Here is a 17,099-nt window from a genome sequence, read left to right as displayed (position 1 = left end):
CAAACAATAGATAACATACAAATATCTCCGAGGGCTTATTTTGAGTCAGGGTCAGATAGCTAAAGGGCCATAAAACTTTGGGGAAGCAAACTCATTTTGTGCTTGGACCCTTATTATTTAAATTGAGAGTATTCGCAAAGCAGGTTTCACGGGATTTTATGCATTCTTTCTTAAGCCTGATCCCCTAAGGGAACCCACCCTTTCCAGCACAGGGCCGCCCCCACCTCTGGCATTGTTTCAGGCTTAAGTGAGGCAGCGAGAGTAAGGCAGCCAAGAGATTAGGAGACTTCTTAAAGACAGAATGAGGACTCAGGCTATGTCAAAGCTGAGGGGCGAGAGTCCATCGCCCCCTTTTTTCAATAGCTCCCCAAGTCCTTCTCTGAGGGCCCCTTTGTGACCATGTCTGTCTTAGGTTGTCCCTCCTTTGAGGAATCCTACCCATCATTGGCTAACCAGTCATCCACTTGGGGCCAAGCAGGGTGAAATAAAGGGGGCAGAGGCACTCCCCCACTCCCCCACGAAGAAGATAAGATTTGTCTCCTTATAGTTTATGTTCCCAAGGTCTCTCACTTAGCCTTAGCCATGGGAGGTTACAGATTCTAAAACCAGGCAGGGTGGTTCCCAACAAAATGGAAGAAGAAATGAAGGCTATACAAAGTGAAATAAGGAAAAATATACAGGAAACCAACAGTGAAGGGAAGGAAACGGGGATTCAAATCAATGATTTGGACCAGAAGGAAGAAATAAAATTAACATCCAACTGGAACAGAATGAAGAAACAAGAACTCAAAAAAAAAATGAGGAGAGGCTTACGAACCTCTGGGATAACTTTAAGTGACCCAACACCTGAATCCTAGAGGTGTCAGAAAGAGAAAAGGAAGACCAAGAAATTGAAAACTTACTCGAAAAAATAATGCTGGAAAACTTAACCAATCTGGCAAAAGAAACAGACTTCCAGGAAGTGCAGAGAGTCCCAAAGAAGTTGAACCCAAGGAAGCACACACCAAGGTACAGCATCATTAAGTTATCCAAGATTAAAAATAAAGAGAGAATCTTAAAAGCAGCAAGAGAAAAGGAGACAGTTCCCTGCAAAGGAGAGCCCATAAGACTATCAGAAGATTTCTCAAAAGAAATCTTACAGGCAGGAAGGGGCTGGAAAGAAGTATTCCAAGTCATGAAAGGCTAGGACCTATATCCAAGATTGCTCTACCCAGTAAAGCTATCATTTAGAATGTAAGGGCAGATAAAATGCTTCCCAGATAAAGCCAAATTAAAAGAGTTCATCATTACCAAGCCCTTATTATATGAAATGTTAAAGGGACTTATTTAAGAAATAGAAGAATATCAAAAACAGTAAAATGATAACTTACAACTATCAACAACTGAACCTAAAAACAAAACCAAACTAAGCAAACAACTAGAACAGGAACGAACAGAATGAAAGAAATGGAGACCACATGGAGAGTTATAAGTGGGGACGGAATGGGAGACAATGGGGAGAAGAAAGGTACAGGGAATAAGAAGCATTAATTGGTAGGCATAAAATAGACAGGGGGAAGTTAAGAATAGAATAGGAAAATAGAGAAGCCAAAGAACTTGTATGTACAACCCATGGACATAAACTGAGGTGGGGAGAATGCTGGAGGGTGCAGGGGTGGTGCAGGGCAGAGGGGTGATAAAGGGGAGAAAAAAAAATGGAACAACAGTAACAGCATGATCAACAAAAAGAAATGTCCAAGATTTTACTGCCCATGTTTTCTTTTAGGATTTTTATGGTTTTGAGTCTAAAATTTAAGACTTTAATCCATTTTAGGTTTATTCTCATGTATGGTGTAAGAGGGTGATCTAGTTTCATTTTGGGGGGGGGGGCACATATCTGTCCAATATTCCCAACATCATTTATTGAATAGAGTATCTGTACTCCAATTGTATGTTTTCACCTCCTTTGACAAATATTGACTATAAAGGCATGGGTTTATTTTGTAGCTCTCTAGTCTGTTACACTGATCTATATCTCTTTTTATGCCTTAGACCATACTATTTTGATTGCAGTTGCCTTGTAATATAGGATGATACCAGATATTGTGATTCCTCCAACTTTAATATGCTTTCACAAGGCTGTGGCTATTTGGGATCTTTTGTGATTCCGTATACATTTTTTGGAATATTTGTTCTTGTTGAGTAAAATACACTATTGGTATCTTGATAGGAATTCTGTTGAATATACAGATTGCTATGGGTAGTGTGGACATTTTAATGATGTTTAATTCTTCAAATCATGAACATAGTATATGCTACTACTTATTTGTACCTTCTACAATTTCTTTCTTCAGTGTTTTATAACTTTCCAAGTATAGGTCTTTTACATCCTTAGTTAATTTTATTCCAAGGTGTTTTATTCCCTCTGAAGCAAATGTGGATGGGATTATTTCTAGTTTCTCTTTCTGATAGTTGATTACTGGTGTATAAAAATGCAGCTGATTTCTGGATATTTATTTTGTATCCTGCTACTTTACTAAATGCATTAATCAATTCTGGTAGTTTTCTGGTGGAATCGTTAGGGTTTATACACAGTATTGTGTCATCTGCAAATAATGAGTTTTACTTCTTCCTTTCCAATTTGGATGCCTTTTATTTCTTGTCTGATCAATGTGGCTAGGACTTCCAGTACTATGTTGAAGAAGAGTGGTGAACGCAGACGTCCCTGTCTTCTTCCTGACCTTAAAGGAAATGTGTGTGCCCACTGAGTATGATGTTGGCTGTGAGTCTGATATATACAGACTTTATTACGTTGAGGCATGTTCCATGTATTCCCACTTTGCTAACAGTTTATCATAAGTGGGTTGTGGGTTTTATCAAATGCTTTTTCTGCATCTAAAGATATGACCATGTGGTTTTTATCCTTCATTTTGTTTATATGGTGTTATCATGTGTTTTGATTTGCTGATATTGTATCAAACTTGAATCTTCAAAATAAATACCCCTTGTTCATGTTATGATCTTTTAAATCTCACTGCTGGATCTGGTTTACTAATATTTGTTGAGGAATACTGGCCTATAATTTCCTTTCTACACAGTGTCTTTATCTCGTTTTAGAATAAGAATAATGCTGGCCTATTTTGGGAGTCTTCACTCCTCTTGAATTTCTTGGAATATATTTGAGATGGATAGGTTTTTTGTTTTTTGTTTTTTTTTAAATTACTACTTCAGTTTCACTAGTTGTGACCTATCTATCCAGATCCTCTGATTCTTCCTGATTCAGTACTGGAAAATTATGTGTTTCTAGGAATTTATCCATTTCATCACAATTGTCCGATTTGTTGGTATATAGTTGTTTGTAATGTTTTCTTACAATCCCTTGTATTTCTGTGGTGTCAGTTATTACTTCTCTTTCCTTTCTGATTTTATTTATTTGGGTCCTGTTTTTCTTCTTTTTGAGTATGGTTAAAGGTTTGTCAACCTTGTTTATCCTTTCAAACAACTGGCTCTTGGTTTCACTGATCTTTTACATTATGTGTTTTTAGACTATTTCATTTATTTCTGTTGTGATGTTTATTATGGCCTTTTACTCACAATGGGCTTTGGTAGTTGTTCTTTTTCTAGCTCCTTTAAGTGTAAAATCAGATAGTTTACTTGAGATTTTCCTTATTTTTTGAGATATGCCTGCAATGCTACAAATTTCCCTTTTACAACTGCTTTTGCTGTGTCCAATATACTTTTGGGTTGTTGTGTTCTCATTTTCGTTTGTTACAAGGTATCTTTTATTTATTCACTGATCTCATTGTTAACTCATTCATTGTATAGTAACATGTTATTTAGCCTGCATGTCTTTGTATTTCCGGTTTTTTGTGTGTGATTGATTTTTCTTTTCATATCATTATGGTCAAAGAAGATGTTTGATAGGATTTGAGACTTATTTTGTTCCTAATATGTAATCTCTGCTAGAAAATGTTCCATGTATGCTTGTAAAGAGGGTATATTTTGTTGCTTGGGGTGAAATGCTCTGAAGATATCATTTATATCCATTTGATCAAGTTTGTCATGTAAGGCCACTACCTCCTTGTTGATTTTCTGTCTGGAAGATCTAGCTAATGATGTCAATGGGGTGTTAAAATTTCCTACTGTAACTGTAGTATTGACAATCTTTTCTTTATGTCCATCAAGATTTGTCTTACATATTTAGGTGGTCATATTTGGGTACATCAATGTTTACAAGGGTTATATCCTCTTGTTCTGCTGATAATCCCGTTCTCATTATGTAGTATCCTTGTTTGTCTCTTGTTTAGTCTATTTGTCAGATGTAAGTATTGCTACCCCAGTTTTTTTTTCATTTCCACTTGCATAAATTATGTTTTTCCATCACTTTATCTTAGTCTATGTATATCTTTCATTCTGAGGTGGGTCTCTTGTAGACAGTATACATGGGTTTGTTTTCTTATCCATTCAGCTACCCTATGTCTTTTGATTGATGCACTTAAGTCATTTACATTTAAAGCGTTATCGACAAGTACCTATTTATTTCCATTTTATTCTTGTAACTATCTTCCTGGGTTTTTTTTTTCATTCTTCTTCTTTTCTGTAAAACAGGCCTTTACATTTCTTGTAATACTGGCTTAGTGGTAACAAACTCTTGTAGCTCTTTTTGTCTCCAAAGCATTTTTCTTCTTCAATTTTAAATGACAGCCTTGTTGTATAAAGTATCTTGGTTGTGGGTCCTTGCTTTTCATCATTTTGAATATTTCATGCCAGTCCACTTGGGCATGAAATGTTTTTGTTGATAAATCAGTTGGGAGTTCCCTTGTAGGTACCTGTCTTTCTCTTGTGGTTTTTAAGATTCTTTGTTTTTTACCTTTGCTGTTTTAATTATGATATGTCTTGTAGTGGGCTTCTTTGGGTCTACCTTGTTTGGGCCTTGACACTTCCCAGACTTGTGTCTTTTTGTTCCCAAGTTAGGAAAGTTTTCAGTCATTATTTCTTCAAATACATTCTCAATCACTTGCTCTCCCTTCTCCTTCTGGTATACCTATGATGCAGAGGTTGCTATGCTTCATGTTGACCCTTAAACTATGCTCATTTTTTAAAATTCTTTTTGCTGCTCAGATTTGGTGTTCTTTTCTACTTTGTATTCCAAATTGCTGAATTCTATCCTCTGCTTCTTCTAACCTACCGTTTATTCCTTTCAGTGTATTCTTCATTTCAGATACTGTGTTTTTCATTTCTGACTTTTCAATGACTTTGTAAGTCCTTTTTCATGCTGTTGAGCATCCTTACAACCATTACTTTGAACTCTGTGGTTGATAAATTGCTTGCCTCCATTTCATTTAGTTTTTTTCCTGGATATTTCTCCTGCTTGTCATTTTGAGCCTGTTTCTCTGTCTTCCCTTTTTGGCTGCTTCTCTGTGTTGTTTTCAAAGTATTAGATGGATCTCCTGACTTCTGGTCAAGAATGAGGCATAGGTATATACTGCCCTCCTCCTTGCATAACTGCAGCAAAAATTACAGCTAAACTACAAAACAACTATCGCCCAGGATTGTCAGAAAATAAAGCTGTATGAAACTCTGACTACCAAGGAACTAAAGAAGTCACATTCACTCAGACAGGTGGGAGGGGAGGAGAGGCATAGACACGGAATATACAGTCTCACAGCCACATATGGTAAATAAAAATTAGGTGGGATATCTTGGGAGCAAGGGATCCCAGCCCCACACCAGACCCCCAGCCCTGGCTTCAAGTGCCAGGAAGATAAGTCCCCTTCACTTCTGGTTGCAGACAGTGGGGGCTGGGGTGGCAGAAGAAACTGCAGGATTCTCAGGTATCCCTTCTTAAAGGGTCTGCAACAGACTTAGGAGGGGCAGCAGGTTGAAGGGCACCAGTGGCACATGGGAAGAAAATGAAGTTTGGCATCAGGGTGAGTGCCAGGACATAGCTTCTTCCTAGACAAAACTCCACTGCCAGGTAGCAGCCATTGTCCCTTTTCTGAGCCCTCCCCCACACAGAGCCACAAAGTGCAGACACCATATCTGAGACTCCATCAACATAGGTCACATGGGTTTCCCTGCCCAGGCAATTACCTATGGCTCCACCCCATCCCACTTATGGGTGCACTTTTCTAAATCTTATACATAGAAACAAACACAGGGAGGCTGCCAACATGAGGAGACAAGGAAATATGGCGCAAATGAAAAAGGACAAAACCTCAGGAAAAAAAATGAAACAAAATGGACATAAGCCATCCATCACATACAGAGTTCAAAACACTGGTTATTCAGATGCTCAAGGAACTCACGGGTACTTACTTCAACAGCATAAAACAGATACAGGCAGAAATTAAGGCTGCACTAAGTGAAATAAAGAAAAGTTTACAGGTAATCAAGAGGTGAGTAGAAGAAGCAAAGAATCAAATCAATGATTTGGAACACAAGGAGGAAACAAAATTAATCATAACAGCAAGAAGAAAAAAGAATTAAAAAAAGGGAGGATAGGGTGAGGAGCTTTTGGGACAACTTCAAACGTACCAACATTTGAATCATAGTGGTGCTAGAAGAAGACTAGAAAGAACACAAAATTGAAAACTTATTTGAATAAATAATGACAGAAAACTTCCCTTATGTGGTGAAGGAAACAGACACACAAGTCCAGGAGGCACAGAGTCCCAAATAAGATGGATGCAAAGAGGAACACACCAAGACACATCATATTTAAAATGCGAAAGGTTAAAAACAAAGTGAGAATCTTAAAAGCAGTAAGACAAAAGCAGAGAGTTAACTACACAGGCGTTTCCATAAGACTGCCAGTGGATTTCTCAAAAGAAACTTTGCAGGCTAGAATGGACTGGCAAGAAGTATTCAAAGTGATGAAAAGCAAGGACCTGTTATCTAGATGACTCTATCCAGCAAAGCTATCATTTAGAATCGAAGGGTAAATAAAGGGCTTCCCAGACAAGGTAAAGCTGAAGAAGTTCGTCATTGCCAAGCCATTATTATATGAAATGTTAAAGGGACTTATTTTAAAGATCAAAATTAAGAACATTAAAATGGCAAATTCACAACTATCAACAATTAAATCTAAAAAACAAACTGAGCAAACAAGCAGAACAGAAATAGAATCATGAATGTGGAGATCATTTGGAGGCTATTAGCTGGAAAGGGGAAGGGAGAGAATGGGGTAAAAGGTGCAGGAATTAAGAAGTACAAATAGGTAGTTACAGAATAGGCACAGGGATATTAATAACAGTATAGGAAATGGAATAGCCAAAGAACTTATATGCATTATCCATAGACATGAACTAAGAGGGTGATTGCCAGAGGGCTTGGAAGTATGGGGCGAAATAGGTAAAAGTTAGGAGAACTGTAATAGCACAATCAATAAAATGTATTTTTAAAAAAAGATAGATCTGTTATGACTCTCAGTCTTCATGGGGTGGCTTTATGTATTAGGTGTTCTGTGGGTCCAGTGGTGCAATATTCTTGATATTTTGAGCTGGATGCTCCAGATGTGTCCCTTGTATGTGTCATGTGGGCCCTCTTGTTTTAACTGACTCTTGACTGTTATTGGTCCTTTCGTGCATGGGATGGATACTCAGGCTGGTTGACTTTGAGGCTTAACCCCTACTATGGAAGCTGCTTTGCAAGTGCTAACCACAAAAAGTAGACTTTATCTCAGCAGGGTTTAGTGCCTGCTGAGATCTCCCTTTGGATATGCTGCTTTGTGAAGTTTACTGGAATCTGCTGTGATGTTGTGTCAAGCAGGCCTTTGGATGTGTTGGTCCTGGGCCTTTTGGGAGGACCTTTGGTGCACACCAATGCACAGCACTGCTTATGACTGGCCTGCAGAGTGATCACAGCTTGTGGCTGCCTCTACTGGGCCTTGGTGCACGCGGGACTAAGCTGTGCATCAAGGCTGGCTTTTATTAGTGTGAGGCCTTGGAGCAGGTCAGCAAAAGTCCTGAGGTAACGTGATATCCACCTCCTTCTGCTTTCACTTTTTGACTGCCTACTAGGCTCAGTCACTGAAAAAGCCCCCTGCCATACTCTTCAGCAGGGTATAAGCTCCACAAATAGGGCAATACAGAGTCCTGAGGGTCAGGCTATTACTTTCTATCAGGCTGATGCCACACAGAAGAGAGTGCTCCACCTAAGAAAGATGGTGTCTGTGGTATGGGAGAATGACTTAGCATAGTGATCTTGGCAACTATCCCTTCAGTTCTCTCCCCAGAGCCACAAACCCCAGACTTTCCTCATGTGACACTAATATGCCCCATTCTCCTTCTGCCAGTGCCCAGGGTGAGTGGCTGTGAACAAAATTTTGTATGTTGGAACTCTGAGAGAGTGCTTTGTCTCTAGTGAACTCCCCTCTCTCCCTGGTGGACAGAAGACAGAAATCCCACTGCTTTGCACAGCAAGATGTTATGTGAGCACCTCTTCCCGGCTCTGGTGCTCAGAGCGAAGGAGCCTAACTTGTGGTTTTGACCCCATGCTTCTCAGAGGGAACCCCCTCATAGCTGAGATATCCTTCTGGATCCTTAGCTGCTGCCCATGACAGTGGGACCATTCATTTTTGTTTCTCTGCCCTTCCTACCAGTCTTGATGTGTTTTTTTTTCTCTAAATCCTTGGTTATAAGACTTCTCTTCACCCAGTCTTTAGTTGGTTATTCAGGATGATTATTTGATAATTTAGTTGTAATTCCAGATTGGTCCTGTGAGGAAGTAAGTGTAGCTTCCATTTACTTTGCCGTCACTTTTGGATCTACCTCCAACCACCTAATTTTTATAGATAAGGTTATCTGAGGCTCAAAAGCCCCTTGAGTTTTTGGTCAAAAGCAAACCCTGGAATTAAATCCAGGTCCAAAGTCTACGGTCTTTCATATTATAAAAATATTTCACATAACAAATCCATAAAGTGAAATAGAAACCACTGAACAATTTTCTATTTTTGCTTTGGGTAGTAGTTACACAGATATATTCACTGTACTTTTCTACATATATATTATGTTTCACAGACACACCCACAGAGTGAATCTATGCCAAAAACTGAAAAGGAAAATATGATGAAGAAAGAGAACTGGGTCAATACCAAAAAGAGGGTCCTAAAGGTTGAGAAAGAACAAAATACAAAGTATTTTTTAAACAGATGAAGTAAAACTTATTTTTATTTAAAAAAGTCTTGTTAAAGAAAATATATGTGATAATATTAAAGTCTGAAGGACTTTTAGAGGGGTAACTTTGTCACATAATGGAAAACCCTTAGTGGCAACATTTAAATACCATTATTTTTATCCAGTCAATTGAAAACTCCTTACCCAACACTTAGCAAAATATCCCAAATTTTAGTCTAAATGTTCTAAGATGCAAAATCAGCATTTGTTCTAAAGTTCTTGGAGTTCAAACTTATATTCTCCCCATTTAATTCAAATTGATGAGGTTTAGGTATACCAGGATATCTTGAAACACTAACAGAAATGGGGCCAGTACCTCAAAAGATACTAAGTGGTTTTCTTTCCTTTCTATTTTGTAAAAGTATAACTTGCCGTATTTTTAATTTATACAAATAAAAAGCATGATGTTGGACAACTAATCATGGTTGAAGTTCTATTACAGACTTTGCAGGGGAGCAATGGATCAGCTGGAATATTTCTAAGAAAGAACTACTCAGTTCTGGAAATCATTCATCTTGACTCAGTCATGAGGTTATTCAATATATAGACTCACAAGCAAAGAGTGACTCAAACACCATTTGGCTTGTTTTAAAATATTATTTTAAAAAACACTAATAAATGAACCCTCTAAATATTTGAGATAAGTTAGAAAAGACAATAAACAGAAGCTAAAAATTTCCTAGAAAATATATGCACACTTTACAAACAAAAAAGAAGCACTTTAGGTCTGCTGAATATGATGACAGAATGATTACATGAAAATATATAATAAACAATATAAATATAAAACCAAACTGAACCCAATGGTTAAATAAAACTCTTAAATTTTCAGTTAACTGAAAAAAGTTAAGAGGGAATCAAATCCATACTTACTTATCATCCCTTTCTAGACATTTGACTAGAATTGGTAAAATCCCAGATTTTATGAGGTCATCAATTGGTGGGTTTCTGTCACTGGATAATAGTTTTCTAGAAAAAAAATATAACAGGGTTGTTATAATTTTCATACTATGAACAGAAATAACAATATACTACTACTACTATACTATCTGCTAAGACATCCTACGTGTGATGTAACTTCTCTCTCTGGACAAATTAGTATTTTACCTTGCAGCCTGGACAGCACTCAACTGGACCACTGGGTTATCACTTGTGGCATTCTGCAACATGAAATGTAAATTTTAAAAATTAAAAAGAAATCAATTTCAAAATATTTCAAACTAAGAATATTAAATTAATAAGTTACCTGCAATATAGCTTCTAGGGTTACATTTTGCTTAAAAAGAAAGAAAAGATAATTCAGCAATGAGCTTGTTAGCAAAACTGTTCTTATTAAATAGTTTACTTATTAAAGTTATAAGTAATATACTTTAATTATCATTGTACAATTGATTTTAGATTAAAATGAAGTTTTCTGGGTATTACAAAAACTATATCAAAAATACTTTATAAGAACAAGGTAACTTACTGCTTTAAAATCAGCATCAACATCTGAATCTTCTAGACTTTCTTCTTGGGGAACATTCCTTTTTTTCAGTAAGTGTTCATCTCTTTTGTTCTGAAAGGCAACCAATAAGCAGTTTAAGAAGTCATAAGGGTACTGATAATAAAAATTCCATTAGAATTATTTAAACTTTTCAGGCAATTGTGAAAGAAACTGTATTTCTACATAAGGATAAAATGAATTTCATACACACACATATACTATTTATTAAGCACCAACTGTTTTGACCAATACTATGCTTCCCTATCTTTAATGGAGATTTAAATTTAGGGATGCATTATTATTATTATAAAGTCTAGAAAATACATTTCAACTAGTATGCTAGCTTTCATCTACTTATTGGTAATGGTTGCCTGAAGCAACCTGACAGGAAGTCAGCTTAATGAAAAGGAGTTCAGTGTAGTTTGTCTCTTGTTGGGACTGGGGGAATGGGAATTCACTATCATAAATGCCACCCACTTGTCGTAATCTCAGAATCCTGTTATTTGGCTTTTACAAACAAGAATTCTCTACTAGCAAATACATTTCTAAATTTTATGGGATTACAACTGTTTGTAATGGCAACCTGTACCATTTCATAAAATATATAACAGGGTAAATCATCAATCTTCTCTAAATTTTTAGTTTATATATAGAATTAAGACAAAATAAATTAGATAAAGGCTGAATACATGACTTCTAAGTTGCTTTTCAACTTAAAATTTCAAAGGGCATACTGTGCAGTCTTCAGTATAATATTTACTGAAGTGTTTGATTATAATAGAAAATTAAAGAGGTATTAATATTCATGTTAAAATGCATATCAAATAGAAAGTTAAAACTAGAAATATATCTATATCTGAAGCTTACTGGTTTATCTACATGGCATCTACTTTGTGTTATGTATGAGTAAGCATGTTAGGACAAACTAATATTTATTAATATATGCTAATTGGGAGATTAGCAAACTTCCACTTATATGATAGCATACTTTAGTAACTTCAAATAATTTTATATTAGTTTTAAATTAACAGCTCTCACAAATATTAAAAGTCATGCACTGATATTTTATAGTCTCAAGTGGATCCTTGCAAAATAGTTATTAATTTACAAAGGGAAAACCTGGCAGACAGCATCTTGAACAAGTGACAAAGGTTATGATCAGGGATAAAGGAAAAAACAAAACTGTGTCTTCTGGTCTGATGAACTGAGAAAACAGTATCACTTCTGTGGTATTTTTAACCAAAATAATAAAGACAATAATCACCTAAGAAAAGTAAAACACACCCAAATCTGTCTTTCTATAAAAAATGACTCTTTAAAATACTAAATTAATTATTAATATTAAAATATTAATATTTTAAAACTACTCAGAAGATAAAAACTGAGGAACTGTTGTTAAAAAAGAAACTAAAGAAACATGAGAACTACAATATCTAATCCTGGATTGGATTTTGGATTTATAAAGGATATTATTAGGAATAATTAGCAAATATGAATTAGGTCTACAAATTAGATAGAAAAAAATTATCTATGTTAATCTGACAAATAAACTGTGGTTACTTAGGAAAGTATGCTTTTATGAAATATTAATGGATGCATTAAGCATAAAAGGCATAATGCCTGTGATTTAACTGGTTCAAGGAAAAAAATGTATATATACATAAAAATTAGAGAATAAGGCAAATACAGAAAACGCTAACAGTCAAGGAAACTGGGGGGCTGAATGAGAGTGTTATCAAGTTTTTTGTACTATCATGCAAATTTGAATTTCAAACTGAAAGTCTGAAAGTGTTTCAAAATTTAAAACAATCTATGAATTGTACTTTGGTATATGTAACATACTTAATTTTAAAATCTATTATAATTTTTAACATCTCTTGGAATTTTATCCATTTAAAAATCTTCAACAAAGTTTATCCACTGACAGATAACACAAAACAAAAATAATCTAACCCTGATCCCATTCTGTTTTCACTCTGTTTTCCTCTAATTTTCCAGAGCTTGAATACTCAAGCTCTCAAAGGCCTTTTAGGAATTTTCCTTAATTCCTCCTACTCCCCCAGGTTTTTCTGGCATAAAAGCAATATAAAGCATAAATACAACCAAAGCTTCCTATATAGAGAGATGCCCAATCTGGGGACAGCAGCATTTTATCATTATGTAAGATGTCTACTGGCTTTTTCTAGGTGGGAAACTCCTTTCTATTCCTGATTTGCTACATTTAAAAAAAATCTCTTTAAGCCACAAATAGGGCCTTAATTTTATTTAATTGTGCCTCTTTTGCATCTATTGAAGTGGACATATAATTTTCCCCTTTCATCCATAAATGTACTAATTGACTTTTTAACGTTAAACTTAGAACGTTGCAATGTTAAACATATAATCTTTCAAGTTCTGAGCCATACATTTCTTGAAATTTAAAAAAAATATTTTATTTTTTTCAGAACTTTTTTCACCTGTGTTTGTAAGTATCTTTTCACATGATATTTTGGTCTGGTTCCTGAGGTTCTAATTTTGAGCCTCATAAAATAAGTTGGGAAGTGTTCCCTATTTACTTTCTCTGAAATCATTTAATAAGGCTAAAATTAACTGTTCCTTGAATGCTTGCTTGCTGGAGTTCAATTTGTAAGGTTAACTTTTCTTTTTCAGGTGAGTGGGAGAGGGTAAATTTTTGGCTACTGATTTAATCTCTTTCAGTATTTTGAGATCTATTGAGGTTTTTCATTGCTTCTTAGGGTAAATTATTATCATTTTTTCCACTGGGAAATGGTCTACCCCACTTAAGTTTTCAAATTTATTGACATGAAATTGCTCATATTCAAATTGTGTTATATAGATTGCTTGCAGAAATGTCTGTAATTCCCCACCCTATCTATCTATATCTGTGCCTCTAGGTAGTCTGGTTCCACAATGATTCTAGATGTGGCTATATAATTTGCTTTGGCAATGGGACTGAAAGCAAATGGACTTATGTATCAAAGCACGTCTTCTCTTGCAGCTCTTACAGTTCTAAAACCACCATGTGAACAACACTGTGCCAGTCTGCCGGAGGATGAGGCTATGTGGAGGATAACAAAGGTCCCAGACAACAGCCACAAACTTGAGTGAGAACATCTTAGATCATCTAGTCACCAACTAACCCATCATGAGGGAACCCACAGAAATCAGTTGAACTGGCCCAGACCAGAAAAACCACTATGCTAACCCACAGAATGATTAGCTGAATAAAATGGTGACTGTTTTAAGCCGCTTACTTTTGGAGTGGTTTATTATGCAGCAAAAACTAAGTATTAATATTTAGTATTAAGTATTAACTAGTAAAACTAGTATTCGTATTTTAAAACTCATGATATATATATAAATTAATACAGTAGAACTTGGTTCTCAAACTTAATTCATGAGGATGTTCAAGAACCAAATTGTTTGACTTGGGAGATGTTCAAGAACTGAGGTTTGACTGTATGCCTTTTAAATGCCTATTATTTGTTCTCTCTACCTGCTATGAATTTCTTATAAAGTGAAATACCACTTTAACTGTGTTCTACAGGATCTGACATGTAATATTTTCCCTTCTGTTAATTTCTAAGGATTCCTAATTTCCATTAGGATCTCTCTGATGCTCAAGGTATTTAGAAGTGCTTCATTTTTTCACAATTAAGAGGTTTTTATAACTATCTTATTTACTAATTTTTAGTTTAATTGTACTGAGATCAAAGAATACACTCTGTACAACACTAAAATTAGCTGACATTTGCTTTATACCAAGATTTCACAAACTTTGTCAGTATACAATGTAGGCCAAAGGAAATACCTAGTATTTTCTTAAGTACTTAGGTGCAAACAACTTACTGAACTTTTTTTTTTTGGTGGGGGGGATAACAAAATTGAAAGAAAAAATTTTTCTCTTAGACAAAACATACAATTGAAAGGAATATAGTACAATCTAATGTTTAAAAATCGTGAACTACCTCAAGATCCAAAAGTTCTGTGGTATCTGAAATATGTTAAATAGCACAGTGTTTCTCTAAGAAAAATTTACAATATTGCAAGGTGTCCTTTTGAGTTCACTATGGAGCCCCATGGTAACTCAGTTTGGAAACTATAGCCTTATACTATCACAAAAACAATTTTCAAATAGGCATGGGATATTTTTTTCCTTTTAAATTACATTGGGATGACATTAATTAATAAGATCACAGGTTTCAGGTGTACATTTCTGTGATACATGATCTGTATACTGCATTGTGTGCCCACTCTCCAAGGTCAAATCATCTTCTGTCACCATATACTTAGCCTCCTTTACCCTTTACTACCCACCCCACCCCACAAGCTTCCCTCTGGTAACCACCATACTGTTGTCTGTGTCTGTAAGCTTTGGTTTTATATTTCACATAAGTGAAATCACATGGTTGTTAGCTTCTTCTGACTGAACTTATTTTACTTAATATAATATTCTCAAGTTTCATCCATGCTGTTGCAAATGACATCTTTTCTTACAGCTGAGTAGTAATCCATAGTATGTATGTACCACATCTTCCTTATCCGATCCTCTTTCGAAGGAAACTTTAGTTGCCTCCATGTTTTGGCCACCATGAATAATGCTGCAATGAACATAAGGGTACATGTATCTTTGTGAATAAATGTTTTCAAGTTTTTTGGGTATAGAGCCAGAAGAGGGATTGCTGGGCCATACAGTACTCTCTTCTTAATTTCTTGAGGAACCACCATACTGTTTTCCATAGTGGCTGTATCAGTTTACAATCCCACCAGCAGTGAATAAGGGTTCCTTTTTCTCCACAACCTCTCCAGCACTTATTACTTGTCTTGTTAACAGCCATTCTAATAGGTGTAAGGTGGTATCACATTGTAGTTTTGATCTGCATTTCCCTAACAGCTAGTGAAGTTTAGTAGCTTTTCATATATCTGTTGGCCACTTGTATGTTTTCTTGGGAGAGGTGTCTGTTTAGGTCTTCTGCACATTTTTAAGTTGGATTGTTTGGTGTTGAGTTGTATGAATTCTTAATATATTTTGGATATTAATCCCCCATTGGAGCTGTTGTTTGCAAATATCATCTCCCATTCAGTTGATTGCCTTTTTTTTTTTTTTGGTTCATGGTAGTGGTTTTTTTTGCTGTGCAGAAGCTTTTAGTTTGATATAGTACCACTCATGTATTTCTCCCTTTGGGGATCAAATTTATAAAACATTCTCTAAGACCAAGGTCCACAAGTTTAGTACCTATGTTTTCTTCAATGTAATTTATTGTTTCAGATCTTATATTTAAATCTTTGATCTATTTTTGAATTAATTTCTGTACATGAGGACAAAGTGTAATCCAGTTTCATTCTTTTGCATGTGGCTTTCCAATTTTCCTGGTACCATTTATTGAAGAAACTTTCTTTACTCCACTGTGTGTTTTTAGCTCCTTTGTCAAAAATTATTTGCCCATATACATGTGGTTTTATTTCTGGGTCCTCAATTCTGTTGCATTGGTCTGTGTGTCTGTTTTTCTGTATATATCATGCTGTTTTGATTATTGTAGCTGTGTAGTATAATTTGAAGTCAGAGTAGTGTGATGTATCCAGCTTTGTTCTTTCTTTCTCAGAATTGCTTTGGCTATTTGGGGTCTTTTATGGTTCCATACAAACCTGATGACTTTTCATTCCATTTCTCTCAACAACATTGAGATTTTGATGAGGGCTGCATTAAATCTGTATATTACTATGGATAATATGGCCATTTTAACTGTGTTGATTTTTCCAATCTATGAACATGGAACATCTTTCCATTTCATTGTGTCTTTTTCAATCTCTTTTAATAATACTTTGTAGTTTTTAGCATATAGATCTTTCACATCCTTTGTTAAGGTTATTTCTAGGTATTTTATTGTTTTGGTTACAACTGCAAAAGGATTTGTTTCTTTCATTTCTTTTTCTGAAGTTTCATTGTTAGTATATAGGAAAGCAGTGAATTTTTGTACATTAATTTTGTATCCTGAAACTTTCTTGGAGTTTATTGTTTCTAATAGTTTTTTTGGTGGGGTCTTTAGGGTTTTACATATATAGAATCATGTCATCTGCAAAAAGTAGATTTAAAATATGTGTTTATTATATAACATTTGCAAATTGTTATTTAACTTTTCTATCTCTCATTAACTAGTGTTTATTCCTTACTGACAAGATAGTTTCCCATAATGATTAAGTCTTGACAAATTACTCCTTGTAATTTTGCTTTATATATACTTTTTACTTTTATTTTACATATACTTGGACATCTATAAGTAGACATATACAAGTTTAGAGCTATTACAGCTTCCCAGTAAATTTTTTAAAATAAAAGGTAAAGTAATAATCCCTGCATATGAATTAAAAACATACTAACATAGACCAAAATATCCTAGGGTAGCAAAATCATACTTTACATTCTTTAACAAAAAATAGTACAAGTCAACATAAGAGAA

The 17,099-nt window shown here is 35.2% G+C and overlaps 1 protein-coding gene across 2 annotated transcripts in view; it reads right to left on the bottom strand.

Annotated features, from left to right (window-relative positions):
- The window catches only part of KPNA3 (karyopherin subunit alpha 3), a 119,345-nt gene that overhangs the window by 37,748 nt on the left and 64,498 nt on the right, over positions 1 to 17,099 (bottom strand). Inside the window, exons 3-6 of one of the 2 annotated variants that reach the window (XM_045821545.1) lie at positions 10,624 to 10,713; positions 10,408 to 10,431; positions 10,263 to 10,321; positions 10,029 to 10,124 (exon numbers count right to left, since the gene is read on the bottom strand). In XM_045821545.1, coding sequence (XP_045677501.1) covers positions 10,029 to 10,124; positions 10,263 to 10,321; positions 10,408 to 10,431; positions 10,624 to 10,713 — 269 coding nt within the window. Of the gene's footprint in view, positions 1 to 10,028; positions 10,125 to 10,262; positions 10,322 to 10,401; positions 10,432 to 10,623; positions 10,714 to 17,099 lie in introns of both variants that reach the window. The other variant, XM_045821544.1, reaches the window with a different exon arrangement.

Source organism: Phyllostomus hastatus, unplaced genomic scaffold (assembly GCF_019186645.2).
Source record: "Phyllostomus hastatus isolate PE091 unplaced genomic scaffold, TTU_PhHast_1.1 phas_scaffold_46, whole genome shotgun sequence".
NCBI lineage: Eukaryota > Metazoa > Chordata > Mammalia > Chiroptera > Phyllostomidae > Phyllostomus > Phyllostomus hastatus.
Note: the sequence above shows the minus strand (reverse complement) of the source record. Positions and strands in the feature narration are given on the sequence as shown.